The sequence below is a fragment of the Mesoplodon bidens genome (genome assembly GCF_964165515.1).
Source record: "Mesoplodon bidens genome assembly, chromosome: 3".
Taxonomy (NCBI): Eukaryota; Metazoa; Chordata; class Mammalia; order Artiodactyla; family Ziphiidae; genus Mesoplodon; species Mesoplodon bidens.
Genome location: NC_138178.1, coordinates 134,077,501 through 134,095,349, shown reverse-complemented (window position 1 = coordinate 134,095,349; position 17,849 = coordinate 134,077,501). Strand labels below are relative to the sequence as shown.

The following is a 17,849-nucleotide window of genomic DNA, read 5'->3' as shown; positions in this document are numbered from 1 at the left end:
ATAAACAGGGAAACAATCACATGAGAACTATTTCAGAGAGTACAGGAGAGAGGTTCTGAGTTCCAGCTGCACGTATACTCGAATCACCTGGGGAACTTTTAAAAAATATTAATATCTGGGCCTTACCCCAAATCAATTAAATCAGAATTATTTTAGGGTGGTGGGATCACACACACACACACAGATACACACAGCCACACACACATGCACACTCTCTCTTCCTTACGTTCTTAAAGCTTCCCAGATAATTTAAGTGAGCAGTCAGGGTTGCAGCCAACTGACTCAGGACTTCCAGCTCTGCCTTAGATCACCTGACCAGTGAGATCCAACTCCCTGTCACTTCACTGGTAGATCTTATTTTCTAGCCTCTGCTCTTTAAATAATGAAAATAAAAGGTCCTTTGAATAGTCATACTTTCCCAAGTTTCGTCATTCATCAGTAGCTGATCTAAGAACAGAGTAAACAGGCTCTCAGACCAGGCTCCTAACTTATCAACTATGAGTCTTGCATGTTTTATATAAGAATACGGCTCTCCCTTCAAAGAACTAACACAAAAGATTTCCTTTTTAAGTTCATGCCAGAGAATGTACCTCTCTGATATCTAAATGGACCTCCTGTGGTATCAGAAGACTGGCTAAGAGTGACACCATCAAGAGGGCAACATAAGTCATTCCCAACTTCAGTCCTTCTCACAAAACACCATCAGCAACTATCCATAGACATGGCCCCACTGTGAAAATCCCAGAAACTGGGGTTGAGGCTAAAGCATATTCCTGGACCACAGAGACTGAGAAGGACCACTTTCGAAGTGTCAGGGGGCACTCTGACCATGTCACCCCTCCCCTAGGCCAGCACAGCACTGCACCAAGAGGACTCCCCTAGGACTACAGTTTTTCCAGTGGGAAAAGAGAGCCCAAGGTGGATATCCAGCTCCCTCAGCATTGGAGGATGCTTCCCAGGAGGCTCACTCAGTTCTCACCTCGCAGGGACCACTGGGGGGATCTTCAGGGCTCAACCACTGGGGATCAGATAGAGACGGAGAAGGGGAGCAAGGCTTACAGCAACCAGTCTCCCACCTTGGCAGACCACGTTCCTGCTTGCAGCAGTGCCAGAGCAGAGATCTCAGCCAGCAGTTCTGCCCATCTGCAGAGCCGAGCCGGTGGCTGATCCCAATCTAAAATAATTCTGATTTAATGGATGTGGGTCATACATTAACGTAATAAAAGCCATATATGACAAGCCCACAGCTAACAACATACTCAGTGGTGACATACTGAAAGCTTCTCCTCTAAGATCAGGAACAAGACAAGGGTGCCCACTCACCTGTCTTACCACTCATGTTCAACATAGTACTGGAAGTCCTACTCAGAGTAATCAGGCAAGAAAAAGAAGTAAAAGGAATCCAAATTAGAAAGGAAGAAGTGGGAATTCCCTGGCAGTCCAGTGGTTAGGAATCCACACTTCCACTGCAGGTGGCAGGGGTTCGATCCCTGGTGGGAGAACTAAGATCCCACATGCGGCTCAGAAGAGCCAAAAGAAAAAGAAAAAAGAAAAAAGAAATAAAATTGTCTCTGTTTGCAGATGACATGATCTTATATAGAAAATCCTAAAGATTCCATCAAAAAGCTGTTAGAACTAATAAACAAATTCAGGAAAGTTGCAGGATACAAAATCAACACACAAAAATTAGTTGTGTTTCTATATAATAACAATGAGCTGTCTGGAAAAAAATAAACTATCTCATTTACAATAACATCAAAAAAGATAAAATGCTTAGGAATAAATTTAACCAAGGAGGTGAAATACCTGTGTACTGAAAACTATAAGACATTGATGAAGAAATTGAAGAAGACACAAATAAATGAAAAGATATATCATGTTCATGGATTAAAATAATTAATATTGCTAAAATGTTCAAACTACCCAACGCCATCTATAGATTCAATGATATTCCTATCAAGCTTTATATGAAATAAATAAATAAATAAAGCAAGCCCCATGTTTTCTGATTCCATAAATGTCATAGTGGGCATAAATAAAATATTATGAATTTTCATTTTTACTCAAAAACTTACCTTCGGGGCTTCCCTGGTGGCGCAGTGGTTGAGAGTCCACCTGCCAATGCAGGGGACACGGGTTCGTGCCCCCGTCCGGGAAGATCCCACATGCCGCAGAGCGGCTGGGCCCGTGAGCCATGGCTGCTGAGCCTGAGCATCCAGAGCCTGTGCTCCGCAACGGGAGAGGCCAGAGCAGTGAGAGGCCCGCATACCGCAAAAAAAACACCCCAAAAACTTACCTTCTCTTTTAAAAGTCGAAAGAGAATCCATGGTATTATGCACAAAACATAGACTACTACTGTGTGCTGATTACATAAGCTAAGGCCACAGCAGAAAGCACCAATTTTAGCTATCTGAAAATAAATAAAAGAAAAAAATCCAAGTTAAAAATTCACCAAAAACAGCACAATAGTAAAAAGCTATTCTTTATATTAAAGTTAAGCATTTGTACGATAAGTCTGGTTAAAATCAACATCTTAGATGCAAACAGTCATGCTTTAACATGCACTAATATTTATCACCATTATTTTTTATTATTTTTCATTCTCATCAAATCATTGCAGAGTGACCTTAAATTACTGTCTTCAAACTAAGTTTTACAAAGTCCTATATGATGACATGTCCTAACAGTAACAGAATATTGTGTAATTCTCATTCAAGTGAAATCTAGAACTGAAGTTCAACAATTGTTTTACTTTTTCTCCTACTGAATTAAATAAATTGAATATAACACTTTTATTTAGAAACCTGGTTCTCTATGGGTGGTCTTTCTGCTATTTTTGAACATGTGTTATTTTCATAATCAGAAAAAAGTTTATTTTAAGTAAAAAATAAACTCTAGGGGCTTCCCTGGTGGCGCAGTGGTTGAGAGTCCGCCTGCCGATGCAGAGGACACGGGCTCATGCCCCGGTCCGGGAAGATCCCACATGCCGCCGAACGGATGGGCCCGTGAGCCATGGCTGCTGAGCCTGCGCATCCGGAGCCTGTGCTCCGCAACGGGAGAGGCCCCAACAGTGAGAGGCCCACGCACCACAAAAATAAATAAATAAATAAATAAACTCTAATAGCACCACAGGTTTGTTTATGGAAGCCACAGATAAACTTTTATATTCTTTTGTTTCTATAATCTTTAATGACACAGGCTGCGCATATACTAAGATGATCTGGCACTCTTCAATGTATAGATGGTAAGCCCTTAGAAGACAGGGTTCCTCCACATTTCAAATTATTTTGATGATAGTGTTGGCCTTAGAAGTCACTGTAATCTCTTTGGGACTACTTCATTTTACAGTTGATCCTCTCCTTTTAGTTAAAAAAAAATGCAAATTTGATCTTTTTTGCAATTAGAGAATAAGTCAATGTGGCATAATGGTAAATAATTTAAGGTAGTCAACCTAGGACTTGGCATCTTAAGATCACACACACCCCCACACCCCCACACCCACACCCACACCCACACACACACACACACACACACACGATGGTGGATTAACCAACAAGTCTATCTTTCCCATAGGACTCAAAAGGGATTTCAGAATACCCTCATTCTTCAAAAAACTTCTGAACTCTGAAAGAAAAAAAAAAATTTCATGTTTTATAGAGGCTCTCATCATTCATAGGAAAAGAATTGAGAATATTTTCTCTCTCAACATGCCTAGATTACCTTGACAGTAATCAGAATAGATAAACAATATCTAAACCAAAGTTAAAAAGAAATAGAGCATCTGTCTAAAAATTAAAACAAAAAGTGATTTCACTTTGATCAAAATAGGTTACCTTTGATCTTTCTTGTGCAGTTGTTGCCTCCTCAAAATGTACAGTAAGAGCCATAAGCAGCCCCACAAACAGATTGTTTAAGCTAAAAACCTCTGCTGCAATGGACCACTGCCATGTTAGACGAGAAAATGAAAACACCCCCGCAGCAAGGATTCCTCCAGCATATGAGCCAGAAAGCCTGCAAATACAGATAACATGAAATCTTCTTTCCCAACAAAAAGAACCGACTTTATTTTCCTTTTTGTGAACTGTAGCAGCAGCAATTATGACAGTTGCCCAGCACTATCCCAACACATTAGATGGTTAATACATTACTTCATGTAATAATTCCTTTCAACAGATTTTAATTATGAAGTCCATATATTAACCTATTAACAAACAAATGAACAAACCTGCTTGGTATCCTATGGATTGGATGAGGTTTAGTTCTCAGATGTAACCTTTAGGATTCAAGCCAGTTCAGAAAGCCTGAAGAGACAGTAGCTAGAGAGATAACAAACCTGTGTCATTTTTCTTGCTATATCTAAGAAGAAGAATGATAACGACTGGTTAAGACTGAAATGTGTTTAACTGTAAAAATTAATGAAACGGCAGAATATCTGTCCAGGAACATTCACTTATTGTGGAATGTTTGGATCTAGGTACTTCTACATTTATCTCCCAACATTTGGCAAAATATGTCTTGGTCACAATATTTGGTGCTTTTAAGATCTTGTAAGCTAGATTCTTAGTCTCTGATGATTTCTTCTTTACACAAAGTCAAAGTTAAAAATGATATATCTTTTAAAGAGAAGGATGGCAATGTGAATTTTAGAAATCCAGAAGAATCAAATGCTACACTTGGAAACAAATTCCTCGCCCCCAAATGCCAACAAGAGCCCCACATTTCAAATCAATCAAGGAAACTGGATCTCAATTCAGAGATAAGATTTGAGACTGGTAATGTGGCATATCAAACCAAAACAACTTCCTATTTCACTATAAATCTAAAGCTATGAAAATTAAAGCTATTACTGAAAATCTATTGCTTACAAGCATTATTCAGCAAGCATCTCTGTGTCTAATAATTATGATATTATATGGTCCCAGTGCATTACTTTTTAGCTGTATTGCTTTGTATAAAAATTATGGAGTAATTGCATGGCTTTTAATCAATCTTAATAGAAAAAAAAAGCTAAAGAATTTCAGTATCACCAAACCTGTTTTTCTTTGAGTTTCTCTTTACAATTTTTCTGTTTTCTTTCTCTTATAAAAATCATCAGTTTCCTATTTCTTGCAGAGTAACCCATTCTCCCAGTTATCCTGATTCAGTACCCTAAAGTTATTTCTTCCTTCCAAATTCCTTTCGATTTGTATCCCTATTGCCTTAGACTCAATTATTTTAAGTTTCCTAACTTGTCTTATGTTTTTCCAACCCTTCTGCAATATAACATCAGATTAAACTTTCTGAAACATACTCTTTGTGAATACTCTTCATCCCTATAGGATAAATAAGAAATGAGTTAGCCTGGAATCCAGGCTCCCAATAAACCAGACACCCCTAGCCACTAATTACCAACATGATCTCCCACCAACTAGTCAAGCTCCTCAAAATTCCCTAATAAGACAGGACTATTCCTAGCTCTGCACCTCTGCTCATGCTGTAGTGCTGAACTGAATATCCTCGCTGCTCCTTTATTAAAACTCGGATCTTTTCTCAATTTTCTCTTCAATTCCCTGGTTTCTAGCCCATCTCTGCATATCGATAGCATTTAATTGTCTGTAACAATTATTTTGACATTGTTTTTGAAATATGAACTGGAGTTAAACTTCACTTAGATTGGAAGCATCTAGCCCCAAGCACAGAAAGGAAACTTAGCAAAGGAGAGAATGAATTAATCTTCAAGTATTAGTAACATTTTAAAGGAACTAAGTTTCAGCTCTCAATATGACTCTGGACAGTCAGCATAAGATACAAGATTCCTTCCTCTATTTAAAAGAAATGAAGTGCTCGGGCTTCCCTGGTGGCGCAGTGGTTGAGAGTCCGCCTGCCGATGCAGGGGACATGGGTTCGTGCCCCAGTCCAGGAAGATCCCGCACGCCGCGGAGCAGCTGGGCCCATGAGCCATGGCCGCTGAGCCTGCGCGTCCGGAGCCTGTGCTCCGCAACGGGAGAGGCCACAACAGTGAGAGGCCCGCGTACCACACACACACAAAAAAATCAGCAAATTTCCAAGATAATTTGCTAACATTTATTGAGTTTCTTGCTAGCTGTGTTTCAGGTATTGCTCTAAGTGCCTTCTTTATATTAATTCATTTAATTTGCACAATAAGCCTATGAGTAGATGTGATTTGTCTCCTTTTTTCAAATGAAGAAACTGAGGCTCAGGGAGGCCAAGTAATTTTTCCAAGTCCTATGGTGGGTAATGAAGTGGCAGAACCAGGATTGAAATTGTTAGTCTAGCTATTTAGGACCATGACATTATGGGGTAAAAGATGGTTATCTTAGTTTTAATGTCAAGTAATTTATTCCAGACTAATGATACATTGTACTTTTACTTGGTTAACTATGCACCTCCTTGAGTGAAGAACAGAACAGAAGTTTTGTCCATTATTAGAATCGTGTTTATGTCTGTTTTATCAACACAACATACTACCAACTTGAATTGTACACAACACCTGTCAAGATTGATTTTAACCATGTTTTTTTCTTTTTTGAAAGGGCAATTCATTAAAGTTTAAAACCACCAAACAGTTAATTAAAGAGAACTGATACATACAAATCCTCAGGAAGAAAACTCACGACTCACTAATCTACAATGATTTTTAACACATTATTATGCTCAGGAAGACATCCTAGTGTTTGAATTGTTGACATTAATTATTGGAATTATGAACTATGTTAACTGCCTTTTCAAATATTTCATAAGGTTTTAGAAATTGAAGAGTAAAGGTAAAATTATCAACTTCAGTGATAAAATTTATCCAGTCACCTTAGACTATTACAGATAGTTATGTACATTAGCATTTTATTGAAGACTTATCCTACAACAGCAAGGTCTTTATAATCTGAATTTTCCCCACCTGATTTCTCTCCCACACCACCCCCCTGCCAAGGTCAGGATGGTTTTACAACAAATAATCCATATACTCTTTCATTAGATTTTTCTTGGTATCAGAGAAATAATTTGTGAGACTGCTGAGTAAGGTTATAGAAGAGAAGGTAACTGATCATAAAACCAGTCATGGAAATCAAACCTATAATCTTTTTTTTTTTTTTTAATATTTATTTATTTATTTATTTATGGCTGTGTTGGGTCTTCGTTTCTGTGCGAGGGCTTTCTTTAGTTGTGGCGAGCGGGGGCCATTCCTCATCGCGGTGCGCGGGCCTCTCACTATCACGGCCTCTCTTGTTGCAGAGCACAGGCTCCAGACGCGCAGGCTCAGTAGCTGTGGCTCACAGACCCAGTTGCTCTGCGGCATGTGGGATCTTCCCAGACCAGGGCTCGAACCCGTGTCCCCTGCATTGGCAGGCAGATTCTCAACCACTGCGCCACCAGGGAAGCCCCAAACCTATAATCTTGATCTTTTAGCATATCAAATGAGCTTGCTTAGAAGTCAACTCAGTCTGTAGGAATTTGGGTTGCAGTCCTAATATAAATTGAAGACAAAAGGGTAGTGGACCTTTTCTTTTCTTTTGGTTTTGCTGCTTAACATCTAAAATCCTCTCCTATGCTTGAGGGATACGAGTTTATGAGGCACGGCCCCTCCTATTATACACACTGAAAATACGAGATACTTTTCCAATCTCCCTTTCAGCTAGAGCATGGGTATATGACCTGGGCTCTGTCTGTCAGAATCACCTGCTCCATTCTTTGAATTGGAAAATCGTGAGGCCAAGAAGCAGGGATGGAGATAGAATCAGACATGGCTGGTGGGATTTGTGCACCATTTTCACAGACAACGATGGCAGCACTTTGAAGGGCAGTGCTCAGAATCCAGGTCAGTGTTGGTGGTGTAAGCTGGGCTGTCTGGGGCCCAGAGATGGCAGCAGTGGTGGTTTCACTAGCATATACCTGCCTAGGCTCAGAGCCTGGTAACCCAGCCCTCCCAGAAATTCTGCAAGCTCTGCAACTTCCTTCTCTCTCTCTCTCTTTTTTCCAATGCTAGATTTGAATGTTTCCTTTTATAAAAAGCTTTATGGAGACATAATTCATATACTGTACATTCACCCATTTAAAGTGTACAATTAAAGATTTTTAGTATATTTACAGATAGATGCAACCATCACTACAGTCAATTTTATAACATTTTCATCACCTCAGAAAGAAACTCTCTCTCCTTTAACTATCTCCCCCTTATCCCCACCCGCAATCTCACTGCCAGGTTTAAGCAACCACTAATCTACTTTCTGTCTGTGAATTTCCCTCTTCTGGGCTTTCTTATAAATGGAATCACAGAATATGTGGACTTCTGTGACCGGCTTCTTTCACTTAGCACAGTGTGTTCGAGGTTCATCCAACTTGTAGTATCAGTATCTCACTTCTTTTTATGGCTGAATTAATATTCCACTGTATAGATATACCACATTTTGCTTATTCATTCTTCCGTTGATGGACATCTGGATTGTTTCCACCTTTTGCCTACTATGAATACTGTGCCTATAAACATCTGTGTACAAGTTTTTGTGTGGACATATGCTTTCATTTCTCTAGGGTATGTAACTAGGAGTGGAATTGCTGGAGCCTATGGCAACCCATTTAATCATTTGAGGAACTGCTAGACTGTCTTCCAAAGTCACTACATAATTTTACATTCCCACTAGCAATGGATGAGGGTTCTGATTTTTCTACAACCTAGTGAACACCTTTTATCTGATTTTTTGCTTCTAGCCATCCTAGTGGGTGTGAAGAGGTATCTCCCCGAGATTGTTTTTTAAAAGCATTAAAAAAAAACCATTTATTTATTTGGTTGCACTGGGTCTTAGTTGCGGCAGGCAGGCTCCTTAGTCATGGCAGCCAGGCTCCTTAGTTGCAGCTCTCCAGTTCCTTAGTTGAGGCATGCGACCTCTTAGTTGCAGCATGCATGTGGGATCTAGTTCCTTGACTAGGGATCGAACCCCGGCCCCCTGCATTGGGAGCGCAGAGTCTTAACCACTGTGCCACCAGGGCAGTCCCTCGCATTGAGATTTTGATTTGCATTTCCCTAATGGCTAATGATGTTGCACAATTTTTCAAGCACTTATTGGCCATTTGTACATCTTCCCTGGAGAAATGTCTACTCAGATCTTTTGCCCATTTAAAAAATCGTGTTGTCTTTTTACTATTGAGTTGTAGCATTCTTCCCAACTTCCTTTCAATATGTTTCTTTTCTGCTAAACACAGCCAGAGTCAATTGCTCGCAACCAAGAATCCTGACTAAAACAACCTGCCTTCCCTGTTTATTATTTCTATTAAGTCTTCAAGAAAAACTGTGTGAGGAAATTCTGAAAATAAATGCTTACGTTGTCAGAGCTTTGTGGGACACAGAAGAGACGGCAGTATGCTTAAGAGCAGAAAGTTACGTGTGCATCCATAAAGAGAATATACTAAAACATTTTGGAGGCCTCGTCATTTTACTATTTATGTTTTCCATAAAATAATGTATATAGGCTAAGCCCGTGAGAATTTCTTTGATTACAACAGCCTTTTGTAAATCAAACTGTGAATGTCCCTTCAAACACACACTTTTGAACACACTGCCTTTAAAAGTTTGCTTCATACTAAGATTCAGAATCAACCAACATTTACTGACCATGTAACATGTACAAATTAATAGATTAAGAAAAGTAGAGATAATTTGAAACATCTTTTGTGAGAAAACTCCACGAGCTGAGGAGGGTTACATAACAAGGACTTGTAGGTAGCAAATAACACGTAATAATCAACACTCAGCTAAGGCTGGAGACCGCAGGGGCTGTGGATATGGGGCAGTATAGCCTCAGTCCGCATGGCTGTGGAAAGGTCTGCTGCAGCCTGAGCTGGGCCTGGGCAGGCTGGACGGAGCTGGGGTTAGGGGCTTTACTAGGTAAGCAGAAGGACAAAAGGGAAAGGTGTTAAAGTATGAACCACAGGGTCTACATTGGATGGGGACGGAAGCAGAGCCAGCAGGGGGCTGATGGAGGGATCAAAAAGATGAGCAAAGGGATCTAGGTCTCAATTAAATGGAAGACAAGTGTAGGGGCGACGAGGAAATGAGGGAGCTGAAAGCTCAAGTCAGGCAGGGAGTGGGAAGTGGGTTGGGAAAGGGGACGGCAAATTGTTGAAGGATGGAACAGGCCTGTAAAGCAAGACTGGACTCTACTGTTGAAAGGAGCCTGTGAGGGAAGAGTTTAATAAAGCTGTTCTCAAAATCATACGATATTCATTAAAATTAAGCATTTCTCTCAAAAGACAAGCAGTCCATCATACATTAATAAGTCTGCAGGGTGAGCCCAATGTAGGAAGACAGGTGTGTGGCCCAGTGCCACATCACATGCAGGCTAACGAGGAGATGTGACACCCCATGTGAGTACACAGCAAGCTGAGCCTGTGACTGGCTAACCAGTCAAATGTCAGCAATGGTGAAGATGAGGAGGCTCTGAAGACTTCGGAGGTCTCCAGTTCATTCACTGACTCTGTAGGTCGGCAGTCTCATTATATTGTTCACGGTACACACATTATCTGCGCATGCTTCGTTTCACCTTATTGAGATGGAGATAAATGACTAAAGAGCAAGGTGATGTCGAGGATGCTTTCCTGAAGGCAAGTTTCAGGGTCATGGCGAGGCTCAGGATTGGCTTCACACTGTCCACATCTGCAGCCTCCACCCTCTGTTCTCACCCTAGTTCTCTATTGAAATTGTTCTCACTGGGGTCCCCAGTGACCACCTAACTGCCAAATACGATAGGCTCTGGGGACCCCTCTGCTGTACTGGGTCACTCCCACAACCACACTCATTGAGTTGACATCTGGACCTCACATCCTCTGGTTTTCCTTCTATGGCTCTGGATCTTCCTTATGTGTTTTCTCCAAATGGCTCCTCTTCTTGCATTTAACTCCTTTAAAGCCAGTGTTTCCCAAGATTTCTTTCTCAGGACATTGTTCTCACTCTGCTCTGCCTGGGTGACTTTATTCACCATCTTGATTTCACCTGCCAGCTACAAACTAAAGAAACCAAATGTCTCCAGAAATGCCTCTCCCTTAGTTTTGAACTTACCTTATCCCCAACTTACTGTTGCACCCTCACCACAAAGCCACGCCAACTCTGGATATCCCATAGAACCTCAGTGTCCGTACACACAAAACTGATTTCTCATCCTCCTCCCTGAAATAATTCCTGCTCCCGTGTCCTCTATCTTAGTAAATTTCAGTATCTTCCTCATTTCGTTATCTAAGTTAAGAGACCTAGGAGTCATCATCAGAGCTCCTCTCCCCTTCTCCCTGCCAAACATATCGCATCCTGCCAACTGTGCTTCATCAACATTTAAAAAACTCACGCTCTTCTCTCCACCCACATCCCCACTGCCCTAGTTCAGCTCATCTGAATCCACACCTCAGGTGCACACCGATACTGCAGCTTTGCGTGCTGCCTGCTTCCAGTGCTAGGCCCACCACTGCCACCAGAGTGAGGGACCTCAAGCATATCTGATCTTGAACTTTTCTGCCTCCAAACCTTTAAGGATTCCTCTTGGACTATCAAGCATCTTCCAAGCTCCCCATGACAACAGACAAGGATTTTCGTGATCTGGTCTCAGTCCACCTGTAGCTTCATTTCTGACATAACCCATTTCGACACTGAGTGACTTGTTAAGTCCCTGTGCTCACAGGCTCTTTCTCCTCCACCTCTGGGTTTCTCTGCACAGGAGGTTCCCTGTATCTGGAACATGGTTCTGCCTTCACTTGGCCACTGCCACTCATTGTTTACAACTCAATACGGGCATCACCTTTCCAAGTTTTCCCAAAAGTACTTTCACCAAGACTAGGGTAGTTGCTTCATCTCCAGGTTCTCATTAAATTAAACATATTAAATGGGTACTGAATAGGTAGATTTTTCTGTATTTCTGAGGAATAGAATATTTTAACTGTAACCTAATCAAAACATAGTAAGGAAATCAGATGTGAGGAACTTAAAACTCTCTAAAGTATTACAAAGCCAAGAGAATTATTTTTGGATTACTGATACCACTAGATAGCCATATCAGCATATTAGCACTTTTTAAAAGGTAAAAGTATATTGCACTTTACATGTGTATTTGTGTATCCCTAGAAAAAGCTATATGATTTTTTGAAAACTAAATGTTTATATATATGTATTTAATTTCAGATATACTTTATCTTCAGTTTTTAATGCTCTTCAAATATCCAAATAGCAATGGCTTCTAATTACCTCAACCTAAGTCCAACCATCTCTAGTAATGCTTTATAAAATAACTTATGCCATTACTTAGAAATTATTCTTTTTTCATTGTAAAAAATTGAAAGAAAAGATGTTTTGGTAGTGGAGTAAATTTTGTTTCTTTTAAGAACCATGTCCTTTATCACTGCTGTCCTTTACTGTTTGTTATAAAAGTGATGTTTTAGTAACAAATGCGATTAAGGGAAAAAAACTAAAAGATTCATTTTGATTTTGTTATGTTGATTTTTTTAGATAAAGTGAGGTCCATATGGATATATCTTTCAGAAACTAGGGAATAATCATTTCATCATTCTGTACTTTAATTCAAGTGCTTAAATATTCTTTTGGCAACAGTATAGAAATAATAATTTACTTTAAAAGTTTTTTTCATATTACTTGATTTATTCCTTGTCTGTAACACAAATATTTCAAAGGGAAAAATAAAATACACAAGGTTCACAGTTACTCATATTGCCTTTCACACTGATGTGTAAAGAAGATCCCTTACAGTTTCTCAAACTTTTGTGAAATTTCAAACGAAATACCTCAGTTTCCATTTTATGTCTTTTTGAGCCAAATATCAATGAATCTTTCATATCAATAAGCCACTGCAAATTTGAGATAGAAAAAGACATTAAATGTGCAGAAGACTTATCTAAGTGATGCTGCAAAAATCACATTGACAAATATGTCTGTAGGTGAATCCAGTCTTAAACTTTTTAAGCAAATAAGATGACTTAGCGGGACTTCCCTGGTGGTCCAGTGGTTAAGAATCCACCTTCCAATGCAGGGGACACAGGTTCAATCCCTGGTCAGGGAACTAAGATCCCACATGCCACAGGGCAGTTAACTAAGCGCATGCTCTGCAACTACTGAGCCCATGCGCTCTGGAGCCCATGTGCCACAACTAGAGAGCCCACGTGCTCTGGAGCCCATGTGCCACAACTAGAGAGCCCACGTGCCACAACTACTGAGGCTGCGTGCTCTGAAGCCTGTGCACCACAACAAAGAGCCTGCACGCTGCAACGAAAGATCCTGCATACCGCAACTAAGACCCGATGCAGCCAAATAAGTAATAAATAAAGTAATTAAAAAGAAAAGATGACTTAGCAAGCACTGTTTTAAATCTGTTTATCAGTTTTTTTTAAATGGCATGAATTCTATGAATACTATGAATCTACTGAATCCTTTTCTTTTTTTTAAACGTGTTTATTAGAGCATAATTGCTTTACAATGGTGTGTTAGTTTCTACTTTATAACAAAGTGAATCAGTTATACATATACATATGTCCCCATATCTCCTCCCTCTTGCGTCTCCCTCCCTCCCACCCTCCCTATCCCACCCCTCTAGGTGGTCACAAAGCACCGAGCTGATCACCCTGTGCTATGCAGCTGCTTCCCACTAGCTATCTATTTTACGTTTGGTAGTGTATATATGTCCATGCCATTCTCTCACTTTGTCCCAGCTTACCCCTCCTCCTCCCCGTATCAAGTCCATTCTCTAGTAGGTCTGTGTCTTTATTCCCGTCTTGCCCCTAGGTTCTTCATGACCTTTTTTTTTTTTTTTTTTTAGATTCCATATATATGTGTTAGCATACGGTATTTGTTTTTCTCTTTCTGACTAACTTCACTTTGTATGACAGACTCTAGGTCCATCCACCTCACTACAAATGACTCAATTTCGTTTCTTTTTATGGCTGAGTAATATTCTATTGTATATATGTGCCACATCTTCTTTATCCATTCATCTGTTGATGGACACTTAGGTTGCTTCCATGTCCTGGCTATTGTAAATAGAGCTGCGATGAACATTTTGGTACATGACTCTTTTGAATTATGGTTTTCTCAGGGTATATGTCCAGTAATGGGATTGCTGGGTCGTATGGTAGTTCTGGTTTTAGGGGTTTTTTTTACTTTTTTTTTTTTTGTGTGATATGCTGGCCTCTCACTGCTGTGGCCTCTCCCGTTGCAGAGCACAGGCTCCGGATGCGCAGGCCCAGCGGCCATGGCTCACGGGTCCAGCTGCTCCGTGGCATGTGGGATCCTCCTGGACTGGGGCACGACCCCGTGTCCCCTGCATCGGCAGGCGGACTCTCAACCACTGCGCCACCAGGGAAGCCCGTTTTTAGTTTTTTAAGGAACCTCCATAGTGTTCTCCACGGTGGCTATATCAATTTAGATTCCCACCAACAGTGCAAGAGGGTTTCCTTTTCTCCACACCCTCTCCAGCATTTATTGTTTGTAGATTTTTTGATGTTGGCCATTCTGACTGGTGTGAGATGTTATCTCACTGTAGTTTTGATTTGCATTTCTCTAATGATTAATGATGTTGAGCATTCTTTCATGTGTTTGTTGGCTACTGAATTCTTAAAGCCTCTAATTAATCCAACATCTGTTTTGATTGCTGGGGCCTTTGTTATGAGTTGGATCAATTATGAGCCTTCTCGATGAAGGGTTCCCCAAAATGGGTGATTAAACAAGTTAGTTGTAATCTAACTCTTTTGGGCAATAATTCTAACCAGAACACACACTCTACATTTTTTTCCCCCGAAAAGGCTACAACATATATTTGTAATTTTTTGGCAGAGTTAGATTATATAAGTAGAGTGAAACACTATGCATAAATACTGGTACATGAATTGGCAGTCCAAATTTCTGGCTAAGCAATATTTCTTTCAAAAATATATGGAAGGAATATCTAACCTGATACTGTTATTTAAACATGAGTTTTAAATGAAATTGTTGTTCTGAGCCCACCAAACGAGCTGTTTGGTATCATCCATAAAGTCAAATGTACAGATGGAGTATAAATATAAGTACCTCCCAAATAAGACAAAACAATTGTCATCTATCTGTAGACTAAGTATGAAGGGTTTTTTTCCCAAAGAAAAAAACATATTTGTAAGATATATTATTTATATAAAACATACTTCAATGACTTTTAGATTATTTATTTTGAATCAAAAACACGATTGTGTTTTCACTTAGCAGTCAAGGAGGCCTACTTTCAATTTTCATTTCATTCTTTTAAATAAATATGCTTAAGTAATTATTATTTTTTTAAAAAGCAACTAAGGAATTATTGAATTTATTTACCCTTAATGTGCTAAAGTGACATCTTAAAATTAGCTCATTAAAATTAAAAGATGTACATTTTTCTACTGAAATTGATGAACCTACTTCAACCACACTAATAGGAAGCTGGAGGGGAAAAAAAGGGAAATTCAAGTGAGGTTGTGAATAAAATGAGAACTGTTTTCAGCAGAACTCACTAATAAATTGCAAAATAATCTAAACTGTTTTCCACTTGAACTAAAGAACACCTCATGATAAATTATATATAATATGAGAAAAAAAACTGTTTTCTATTCCCAATCTAGAGGCTCATAAAGCCTCACAGAAGGATATCAAGGGAGATACTTCTTCAAGTGAAATACATATTCTTAGAATCTAACCTGACTTCCAGAAAGATAACATCTTACAAGGCTATATGAAGAACACACACTTCAAACATTACTGTGAAATTTTAATAAAACAACCATTGTATTTTAAAAGATAGTCACATGCCAACAATCAAAATCAAGTTTTTACACTATTAGAGAGGCATGCTTCATTTTCAAGGTTTCACACTAACAGAGTAAGGTAATGATATGGATGATTCAAAATAAATAATCTAAAAGTCATTGAGTATGTTTTATATAAATAATATATCTTACAAATATGTTATATAGAAAATATATTTTGCAGTATATTGGCAGTAAAATTAATTTTCCTAATTATTTTTAACTTGGGCTAACACTAAAACCATGTAGTTCACATTCCAGGACATCACAGTGGTCAGTCACTGAGAAAAGATATACCAAGAGTATGACAGATAGTATGGGAAAGGTGGTTAAGTATTTAAAATTTCACCCAGAAAATGCAAATGACAGAAATTCTCCACTAGGGTAAGGAATATGTGATGCTCTTAAGAGCATCCTAACAAATGTGAGGCTCAGAATTCTATAAGGCCTACATGAGATTCCTAAGAAAGGTACTGATTGTGCAGCAGTTTTCTCACTTATGGAATACTATTCATCTGTTGACACAATGGATAAATCAGGAGGTTACAATTTACACCACTGACACAGGTTTGCTATTGATGATAAGGTATATTTTTCTTTCCGCTACACAGTATTTGATTTTCATGTGTAGTCACATGTTTGTCTAACCCTCAATCAAAAGGCAAATAACAGAAACCTGAAATTCTTTCAGAACACACATTTGACGTGCCTCATAAAATTCATGAATGTATTTGTCTTCAGTGTTACTTGTGTGCAAAGAACCCAACATGGAGGGTACACTACTTTCCTTCAACACTGAAAACTCCTACTTGAAGTAAGTAGAATCGAGTAGGAAGGCCACAATGCAGCATCTGAGCATTACTGTTAAATAAATTATTATTGGTGTCAACTCATATTCACGACTTTAAAAAAAGGCAGTGGATTACAGGGAAGAGATATGGTAAAGCAGGGTACAATTAGTGGCAAATCTACTGCCCCTGTCCTCCCAGGTTCTTATCTTTCTGGGTCTTGTTCATGAAGATTATACAAATGTTATCTCTGGCTCCCATTCACAAAATCAACACCCATATATTTCTCTCTTCAATGTACCTGGAGATGGTCAAACTGGGAAGCTAAGCTACTGACAAGAAAGGTTTTCAGTTTCAGCTGAACCTTTCTCATTGAGTGGCAGTTCACTCAAGACCCTTTCAACAAATACGTATTGAGTATCTAACATGTTCCAGGTGGGCAAATTATAGTCAGTGGGCATTTGGAGAGAACTAGAATCTAAATTTTTTCTTGTCATTTTCAAGTTTAGACCTAATAAACATAAATCAATAATTGAGGACATGGTATATTAAAGTTCTACCTCTGAAGCCACCATCACTGCACCTAAAAAATAATGTAAAACATTTCCATCTTTAATAAATTTGCAAGTAATCCCATTTTCCCATATTTTATAAAAATTTACTTTCACTCCAGGTAAAATCCTACGAAGGTTTATCCTGTTCCATGCGATTCTATCAAAAGGAAGAAAACTGTTCTACCCTGAATTTTCAGCTACGTAAATATCAACTACCAGTACACTGAAAGGAAAAATACGAAGTATTATTCCTGATTTAAAACCACTAAATAAACTTGGGGAAAAAATGGAAAAGGCTTCGAAAAGGAAAAAGGCACAAGTGAAATGGAAGGAACAAGATTATGAATAGCTTCCATAAATAAAATGTAATTACACAATTTCCATTAGAATTAAAATTTGTTCACTAACCAATAAATGATGAAACTATTCAAGGCTTAGAACAATTCACTTTCTTACAGCTCATCAACCTTATACCCAAATATCTAAAAGGAAAACACTGAACTGAGCTTTATAGGAATCACCATCATTTACTTTACATTTTACCAAGTTTCCATAGTATGCCAAATGACTTGCACTATGGGAGGCAATATCTTAAGGTACAGCCTAGCTTAAAATAACTCCCAAATTACAGATTTTCATCAATTTTGTTTGAAATTTTTAAAAACACACAAGGCCTTAGGCTTCCCTGGTGGCAGAGTGGTTAAGAATCCGCCTGGCA

At 39.1% G+C, this 17,849-nt stretch overlaps 1 protein-coding gene across 2 annotated transcripts in view; it reads right to left on the bottom strand.

Annotated features, from left to right (window-relative positions):
- TMEM260 (transmembrane protein 260) overlaps positions 1 to 17,849 on the bottom strand; it is a 60,250-nt gene that overhangs the window by 29,582 nt on the left and 12,819 nt on the right. For both annotated transcript variants that reach the window (XM_081228349.1, XM_081228350.1), the window contains exons 4-5: positions 3,834 to 4,011; positions 2,297 to 2,410 (exon numbers count right to left, since the gene is read on the bottom strand). In XM_081228349.1, the coding sequence (XP_081084475.1) occupies positions 2,297 to 2,410; positions 3,834 to 4,011 (292 nt within the window). The remainder of the gene's footprint in view (positions 1 to 2,296; positions 2,411 to 3,833; positions 4,012 to 17,849) is intronic.